This window comes from Palaemon carinicauda, chromosome 1 (assembly GCF_036898095.1).
Source record: "Palaemon carinicauda isolate YSFRI2023 chromosome 1, ASM3689809v2, whole genome shotgun sequence".
In the NCBI taxonomy this organism is placed as follows: Eukaryota; Metazoa; Arthropoda; class Malacostraca; order Decapoda; family Palaemonidae; genus Palaemon; species Palaemon carinicauda.
Window position 1 is genome coordinate 306,210,336 of NC_090725.1, and position 10,364 is coordinate 306,220,699.

At 33.9% G+C, this 10,364-nt stretch overlaps 1 protein-coding gene across 1 annotated transcript in view; it reads right to left on the bottom strand.

Moving 5' to 3' along the window:
• LOC137658584 (uncharacterized) overlaps positions 1-7,434 on the bottom strand; it is a 20,076-nt gene extending 12,642 nt beyond the window's left edge. Inside the window, exon 1 of the mRNA XM_068393494.1 lies at positions 7,297-7,434. Within this exon, the coding sequence (XP_068249595.1) occupies positions 7,297-7,432 (136 nt within the window). The 5' untranslated portion in view covers positions 7,433-7,434. The remainder of the gene's footprint in view (positions 1-7,296) is intronic.
• Positions 7,435-10,364: the final 2,930 nt, after the last annotated feature.

A 10,364-nucleotide genomic window follows, 5' to 3' on the forward strand; every position in this document is an offset into this window, starting at 1 on the left:
AGTAATAATAATAATAATAATAATAATAATAATAATAATAATAATAATAATAATAAATAATAATAAATAAGATAACTCCATGCATACTTCCCATATTAAAAAAGTGCAATAACCACAATATCATATTGTACGAATGTCAAATGCAATTTACAAAATAGTCTTCTTCCTATATTGAAAGAATTCCGCATTTGTGATGCTTAATGTGTTATAAGACTTTATTCCCAACAGATGGCGTAAGCTGTATCATCTGGTTTCCTTCACCCAGAGACCCCCAGACAAATTGATAGCAATTTCGCAAATGTCCGAGTTACTCCAAGGCATATAAATACAAACTCACTTGGGCAAAAAGGAAATTCGAGAAGTGTATCGTAAGTAGAATAGATTAATATCGACCCCAGCTGTAATGTAAAGATATAAATATAAGTTATATGAGTAAGATAAAGATATATGATCAGTAAAACAAGCAGCCGTTTTCTGACAGGGAACATGAGCCCGAGGGGATGGAAACAAACAGGCTGGAAACCGTTGTCTAAATCGTTTAAGAGAAGTCGTCCAAACGTTTATGTGGGGCAGGTGGTTCTTTATCGAATATCATAGAGTGGACCAAAGTGACCAGAAACAGATAGATAATTAATCACAAATATTACAAGGACACCAGGTTACTATGGACAATGTCACCGAATGGTTAAACGAATATTGATGAGAGGGACATGTCGTACAAAATGCGATTCCCGCTGCATAGAAATTGCCTATGAAAGGACAAACAGGAATTTTGGGATAAAACAGATGCCTGTTTTCAAAGTGCATGGAGAGATGTGGGAACGAGAAATAACATCTCACGTGATGTTATTGACATAAATGATGTCCGGTGTGTTTATTCAGATCATTATACATATGCAGATGTGGCAGTAATGGTGACCTGTTCGACTGTAATGAAATTTGTACATTTTTTTGAGTAGGTGATAATGTGTAAAAAGGAGTTTTTACTTCCTTTATGGTGATATCTTTATGCTCTTGAAATATAAAAAATATTACATATTATTAATATTATTATTATTATTATTATTATTATCATTATTATCATTATTATTATTATTATCACTAGCCAAGCTACAACCCTAGTTGGAAAAGCAAGATGCTATAAGCCCAAGGGCTCCAACAGGGAAAAATATCCCAGTGTGAAGGAAATAGGAAATAAATAAATGATGAGAGTAAATTAATAATATATCATTCTAAACACAGTAACAGCGTAAAAACAGATATGTCCTATATAAGCTATTAACATCGTCAAAATACATACACATATATACTGTCTGTTACACACACACACACACACATATATATATATATTTATATATATATATATATATATATAGAGAGAGAGAGAGAGAGAGAGAGAGAGAGAGAGAGAGAGAGAGAGAGAGAGAGAGAGAGAGAGAGAGAGAGAGAGAGAGAGAAAGAGAGAGAGAACTATACATATACCCATATAATATATACAGACATACATATATGCATGCATATACATACACACATTTGCCGTATTATATATATATATATATATATATATATATATATATATATATATATATATATATATATATATATATATAGTAGTCTACATAAGGAAAATTGAAAGTTGTGTATATGTAGAAATGCTCAACAGTTTCGTCCGCCAATGGACCTCTTCTTGGAGCGTTTATTATAATAAACGCTCCAAGAAGAGGTCCATTGGCGGACGAAACTGTTGAGCATTTCTACATATACACAACTTTCAATTTTCCTTATGAAGACTACTATATATTGACTTATCTTCGTGCTGAGGAAGATTACATCTGTAATATATATATATATATATATATAAATATATATATATATATATATATATATATATATATATATATATATATATATATATATATATATATATATATATATATATATATATATATATATATATATATATATATACTAACAACAAATGCCGCCGTTTCTCGTCCACTGCAGGACAAAGGCCTCAGGCATGTCTTGAGCCATGTCTGGGGTTTGACTAGTTTTCATCACCACGCTGGCCACTGTAGATTGGTGATGGTGGGACACTTTCGTCTGATCGCTCACAACAAACCAATCTAGTATGGGTGGCCATGACTAGTACAGCTTTTCTGATCATGGCGATACACAAACCATTTCACCAAGTTATGGAACAGCTCAGAAAGAATGCTTCTCTATCACTTATCCAGCGCTTTCTAAAGGCTATCGCTTCTCTTTCATTCGAACACTTCAAAAACACTTCGAAAACACTTCTATTCATCGTCCTCAATCCTCTTCATATAACGGAAAAATCTCAAATCCCAAAGCCATTGACACTTCCTCGTATCTCTGTTTTCCATATTTATTATCATTCCTCTTAAACATCTTATGCATTCACCTTTTATCTTTGCCATTTCACCTATTTTTACTCTAACTAACCATTCCTATTTCCCCATTACTATGCATTGAGCTTATTTACCAATACTTCTACAAACCAACTGCTTCAATACATTAATATCCACTGTTACTTATCCCTGGTTTAAATTTCTTTACATATAATTGCTATTGCTCATATTCCTTATTAGCTTTTTCCTCTTGTAATCCATTTCAACCTCTTTCACTTGTTTCTGCAATTTTTCTCTAATGTCCATAAAGGTTAGATATCATCGGTAAATATCAGTCTCCCAACAATCTACTGAATACAATTTCTTTTAGTACAATTTTAAACTAATATTACTGAATTCTCATATAACTTCATCAATGACAATACTGAAAAGACTTTTTAAATCCTTTTTGAAATCATTATAGCTCTCCGCATATCAAGGCTGATGTTATCTTTCTTACATTACCTTTAAAAATCCTAGTCACAAAATTATACCCAATAATGTTATGCTCCTATAGGACTATCTTGTGTTAGAGTTCTTTTGTTTAAGGGCTCATTTAAACACGCTATTCTATCTGTTTTCTTATTTCATCACTGGGCTATTTTCCCTGTTAAGGCCCTTGATCTTATAACATCCTGTTTTTCCAACTAGGGTTGTGGATTAGATAATATAATAATAATAATAATAATAATAATAATAATAATAATAATAATAATAATAATAATAATAATAATAATAATACTTAGGTCAGAGACATCCATCACTTTTACTTAGGTCAGAGACATCCATCACTTTTACTTAGGTCAGAGACATCTATCATTTTTAATCTTAAAAAAAAAAAAAAAAAAAAAAAAAAGTTAATCATTCTTCGGACTCGTACGTTTCCAGGTTCTACCTAATCCAGACATAACGCAGACCATGGACGGCTACTCAATTACACCTTTATCAATGAGCAACTATGTCTTATTTGTGATTCCATCTGCTCAGAAAGCCCTTCCAGACTCCACCCTATTAATAATGTTACAACGACTTCAACCAACATCATCTTGAAAAGAGCAGATGTGTTTTCTTCCACCCTTTCTTCCATAAATCTTCAAAAGAAGTTGGATTCAGGGGTGCCAGATTATTTCCACTGGATTATCGTATATGAACCTTAAAATTGTCGTTTTTTAACTAAAATTATCGTACACACTTTCAATATAATCATTAAGATTAAGGAGTTACATGATTGACTTATTTCATATCTTTTTTTAGTATATCTGTTTAATTGAACACACACATATGTATATACCTAAGGTATGTATCTTACATCGTACTGGACGTCAAATAGTCGTATATGTACGATAATTATCGTACAAATGGCACCCCTGGTTGGATTATACCACATGTCTTGAGTACAATTTTTTTTTTTTTGTTTGATCATTAATATTTCTCTCATCGTTTAATTATCTTATCAATATCCTTTTCTCTTCCAAGGACTTGCTTGAATCTACTCCTAAATTAAAGTCCTAACCAACTTCTCTCTACTACTTCTCGATTGCCTTTGGCTCGTGGTGGCCAATGTGGTAACGTCACTGACTGGTGAACGCCAGACTGGGGTTCAAGTCCCGCTCAAACTCGTTGGTTTCTCAGGTCGCTGCAACCTCACCATCCTTGTGAGCTAAGGATGGAGGGTTTGAGGGAGCCTACAGGTTTATCTGCTGAGTCATCAGCCGCCATTGCCTAGCCCTCCTTGGTCCTAGCTTGGGTGGAGATGGGGCTTGGGCGCTGATCATATGCATATATGGTCAGTCTCTAGGGCATTGTTCTATTTGATAAGGCAGTGTCACTGTCTCTTGCCTCTGACATTCATGAGTGCACTTTCAACCTTTAAACATACGCTTCCAAGTTTTTCTAAATAATACCTACTTTCGAAAAAATTTTCTTTACTAACTAGAATTCTCCATTCTACCACTTCTGCTTTTGTTATCTTTTACTACTACTACTACTACTACTACTACTACTACTACTACTACTACTACTACTACTACTACTACTACTACTACTACGGTAACCAAAAACCTTACACTAATATTTTCTTACCCAAAACCTCGAGTTTCATATACTTCTTAAACTAAGTTTCTTTACGTATAGCTATTTTTTTTATCTTTCTTAAATATAACATTCTCACTTTCTTATCAACTCTCGCTTACATTAATTTTGTTTATAACTAAATATCTTAAACACTTTCAATCTTTTTGTACCATATACATCAATAATAACATATAGTGGCATAGCCTCTATACCACGGTCTTCCACTGTCTTGGGTTAGACTTCTCTTGTTTGAGGGTACACTCAGGCATACTATTCTATCTAGTTTCTCTTCCTCTTGTTTTGTTAAAGTTTTTATAGTTTATATAGGAAATATTTATTTGAATGCTGTCACTGTTCTTAGATCTCATTTTTTTTCTTGTTTCCTTTCCTCACAGGACTATAGTATCCTGTTTTTCCAACCACGGTTGTGGCTTAGCAAGTAATAATAATAATAATAATAATAATAATAATAATAATAATAATAATAATAATAATAATAATAATAATAATAATAATAATAATAATAATAATAATAATAATAATAATAATAATACGTCCAGTCAAGCCTGTTCTATTTCATCTACTTTACCTAATCTAATGTCCCGTTTTCCACATTAAAATTTCTTTGACCTTATATACTTATGAATAATCGTTTTAATAAATTGTAAAATCCCAAGAACCAAGTCACTTCCAGTCCAATTCATTATTAATCCTGGACTGTTATACATTCTTTAAGGCTCAGAGGAGAGAAGAAAATGTTCACTGCACTATTGAACAATGTCTTACAGAGAAAAATAGCTCAGTGAGGAAAGGAAATGAGGAAGCAATGGACAATTAAAATAACATACTTTAAGAACAGTAACAACATTAAATTCGATCTTTCATATAATTACAAAACAATAAAAACTTTAACAAAACAAGAGGAAGAGAAATTAGAACAACGTGCCTGAGTGTACCCTCAAGCAAGAGAACTCTGCCCCAAGACAGTGGAAGACCATAGTACAGAGGCTATGGCACCACCCAAGACTAGAGAACAATGATTTTGGAGTGTTCTTCTCCTAGAAAAGCTACTTAACATAGCTAAATTCTCTTCTACCCATACCAAGATGAAGGTAGCCACTGAATTATTAAAGTACAATAGCTAATCCCTTGAGCGAAGAAGAATTGTTTGGTAATCTGAGTGTTGTCAGGTGTATGAGCAGAGGAGAATGTGGAAAGAATAGGCCAGACTATTTGGTGTAAGTGTAGGCAAATACAAAATGAGCCGTAACCAGAGAGAGAGAGAGAGAGAGAGAGAGAGAGAGAGAGAGAGAGAGAGAGAGAGAGAGAGAGAGGTAACCAATTTAGTATTGTCTGGCCAGCCAAAAAACCCAATAACTCTCTAGCGGTACCAACTTCAACTATCTATCTATCTACCTACCTATACACACACACACACGCACACACACACACACACACACACACACACACACACATATATATATATATTATATATATATAAACAAACGAATGTACATGTGTCGTCTAAATTATTTTTCTAGAGGTTTAAAGACAATAAAGCAACTGAATAAACATTCATATTCCTTCTGCAAATAAGCCTCATTTGATTCAGATATTGTGACTAAGAATGACAATAGTAACCGTAAAACTTAATCATCATCATCGTCTCCTCCTACGCCTATTGACGCAAAGGGCATCGGTTACATTTCGCCAGTCTTCTCTATCTTGAGCTTTTAAATCAATACGTCTCCATTCATCATCTCCTACTTCACGCTTCATAGTCCTCAGCCATGTAAGCCTGGGTCTTCCAACTATTCTAGTGCCTTGTGGAGCCCAGCTGAACGTTTGGTGAACCAATCTCTCTTGGGGAGTGCGAAGAGCATGCCCAAACCATCTCCATCTACCCCTCATCATGATCTAATCCACATAAGGTACTCGAGTAATCTCTCTTATGGTTTCATTTCTAACCCTTTCCTGTCATTTAACTTTCAATATCCTCCAGAGGGCTTTGTTCTCAAATTTACTAAGTTTATTGGGGATTGTTTAATTATCATACCATGACTCATTGCCCATACTTAAAAGTAAATACCTACTAAAACTTTTTAGATAATTACTAGTTACTGTAGTTTTAGAATATCTAACACAATGAACTACCAGAATTACATCGGAATTGTCTTACAATTGCAGCTACGAACAATTGTGTATAAGATAAATGAGACTATTTCCATTCAGTGACAATTGCTACAGCCTTCTCTTTGTCTTTCGGCTTCGGTCAGCTCTTATCATTTCCATCGGTTACAAACACAAATATGTATTCGTTTTCAGAAGCGAGAGAGAGAGAGAGAGAGAGAGAGAGAGAGAGAGAGAGAGAGAGAGAGAGAGAGGAGAGAGAGAGAGAGAGAAAGAGAGTTCTACATCCGTGGAACGTTCGATGCAAAAATACCAAATTGTATTTTTAAAACTCGATTTAAATATATATATATATATATATATATATATATATATATATATATATATATATATATATATATATATATATATATATATATATATATAACTTTAGCTTTGTAAAAATTAAACTGGAAAACTAACCTGAATTTTCCTGTTCATGCTTTCATCTTCAGGATATCTTAAAAATACTCAAGAAGACAATTGAACAGTACTTAAAAAAAGAAAAAAATATATAAAATGAGAATAACAATACGGAAACGTAAGAAATAAAAAAAAGGGAGCAAGAAAAAAAATTCAATTGAAAAAAAATAAAATATATAGAATTCAATCAAATGAAAAACTAATAGAAATTAAGTCTCACCTCCTTGGCTTGTTCCTTTGGGGTCTACACTTAGCCTTTGTGCATCGAGAGCTGAAGTTGGTCTAGTTGTGGGCGTGGCGTTGGACACTGACGCTCCGCCCAAAAGAAAGATATGCAATAATAGCATAGGAATCATCATAATCTGTGGACAAAAGAGAAAAGAAGAAAATAAGTAAAATGGAATTACTCCGTAAAGGAAAATACTTATTGCGAAATAACTCTAAGTAGAGCTAATTTTAATAAAGATCATGTCTTTTGTAAAACATACACGAAAATGAATATCACTAATATCTAAAAAAAAAAAGAAGGAAAAAGAAAAAAAAGATTCATATACGTGAGTTTTATCACAAATATGCAAAAAAAAAAGAGAAAAAATCTCCAAAAAATAATTTCTCATTTAACTCGTTATCAAAGATAATCAAAATAAAAATCTCATACTTTAAAAAACACCTATGTTAATGTTTACTTTTCCTTTCTCTTCAAGTTAAAAAGTCCTCAAACATTACAACTTCCTCCGCATGTTTCATCTCGACTTCCAAAAACATTTTGGAGCACTGAAATTCATCCCTCCCTCACTGATATATATAATTAACTTTCAGAATTTAAGTCAAACCAAATCCTTTAATATTCTCTCCTGAGCTAATCAACACAGACAATGCAGTCTCGGTGTTTGTTACGATAACAATGGCGTAATGATTCCCAGCGAAGGCATTACGCATTCGACATTACATTTTGGTAATGATTCACAAAGAAACTTAACAGAGCGTTCTCGTTGCTCAATACCTTTCATCACAGTATAGAGAGTGATTCAGATTTGACGCATATCAACACCATATTTCGAGTAAAACGATCCCTCTTGGAGCCCTTGGGCTTATAGCATCTTGCTTTTCAAATTATAGTCAATTCTTTTTAGTGCGGCATATTTTCACCGACTCGAAGGGGTGCCCTTTTAGCTCGGAAATGTTTCCTACTCGCTGATTGGTTAGACGAGATAATTCTAATCAATCAGATAACAGGAAACGTTTCCGAGCTAAAAGGGCACCGCTGCGAGTCAGTGCAAATGCGCCTCATTAAAAAAAATGAGTATAGGGTTGTAGCTTGGATAGTAATAATAATAATAATAATAATAATAATAATAATAATAATAATAATAATGGACATGGTTAGAATGACAGGAAATAAGATTAATATAAAACTTTATAATTAATAAATACAATATATACAATAAAATAAATACAGCCATTTCTGGTAAACAGCAGACAAAGGCCTCAGACATATCCCTATCCATATTTGGTCAGTTTTCATCACTACGCTAGCCAGTGCGGATTGGTGATGGTGGGAGATTTTCGTCTGGTCGCTGGACTAGTAAAGATTTGCTAATCAGGGTGTTATGCAACTTTTTTTTTTTCTTTTTTTTTTTTTTACTCCTAGCAAGGGGAGGTAGGTGTCTAGTTGGGGTATTAGGGAGGTAGGGGGGGGGGGGGGCGGTAGCAAATAGCCTGACATAATGAAGGACCTGTGATTTTTCTTCTTTAGTTACTTTATTCTTTTGCAAGGAGACTTCGTGTCTACCTTATACTACCATTAAGAAATCAAATGGTTACTAAACAATTGTCTGTAGTTCGAAAGGACGAGTGATTTTTATAATCCTTTTATGTCATGGTTATTATATAAGAGAACAAAAGAACTTGCTAAGAAAAGTATTATAATTTTTCATCATATTAAATTATTGTAAAAAAATAGATCAATATTCATCGGAATTTGAAAAAAATAAATTAGTGCAACAGTCAGAATTTTGAAAAAATAAAACTACTCAATTTTTTTTGATGAGGCGCATTTGTACTGGCTAGCAGGGGTGCCCTTTAGCTCGGAAAACTTTCCTGCTAACTGATTGGTTAGAATTATCTTGTCCAACCAATCAGCGCGCAGGAACATTTTCTGAGCTAAAACGGCACCCCTGCGAGTCCGTGCAAATCTGCCTTACTAAAAAGAATTGACTATAGTGCAACAGTCAGGAAATACAGTATGCCAGCGAGCAAGCAATTTTTCCCTGAATATTGCTCAAATAAAAGAAGCAGAGCCTGAAAGCGTTTATACGAAACACCAGCAAACTTGAGGGTGTATTCGACCCAATCCATTGTCTTAAATGATCAACTTGATGTGCATCATGTGATCTTAATTCGACGAATCCCCCTTTTATCTCAGAGCAAGAACAAAATAGCATCCGATTAATATAGACAAAGAATGCAGCGGTGCGTTCAGGTGATGTAACAAACTGTTACTAATCACATAAGAATATTACTATGTGAAGCACTGATTAGAGACACAATATTACACATATCTATAGGAACATATATTATGTATTTATTTGAGAAACTTTACTTATAAGTACGTGAGCCCATCTCCACCTTAAATATATTCTCAAATGTGAATTTGCAGTTAAAAAATGACACCTCGAAATTTTAATGATCCGCACAAAGTTGAATAAATACTGTCAATGCCAAAATCTAGGTGGAATATCCAGTGTTCTAAACATACTAACAATCGTAGTTTAACTTGCACCATATACTTATCAGCTAGATCTATACTGTAAGGTTTAGCAACCAGATGACATTGATGTAATGAGAGTAGCATCATCTGCATGTCAAAAGATTATCTTTAAGGTTAGACCTCATATCATGTACAGATGGACACATAAATTCCTGGTAGTCTACTCCTCGCTCTGAGATACACCCGGCCACACCCTTACTGTGCAGCAAGTTCGGTGTGTTTAATCCCCACCATCTCTGCCATCTCTCCATACACTGTTTGGTTACTCCCTGTGAAGTAAGGGTGTGATAGGGTGCATTTCTTCAGAGCGAGTTGTGCCAGGAATTCATTTGTCCAACCGTAATCATCTAAGCTAGATCTATACTGTGAGGTTTAACAACAAAAGACCTACCACAGATGATACTGATGCAATGAGAGTAGCATCATCTGCATCCCAAAAGATTATTTTTAAGGTCAGACCACATTATCATGTACATATGCAGTAAAGGCCCAAAAGATAATACCCTATGAGGCCAATC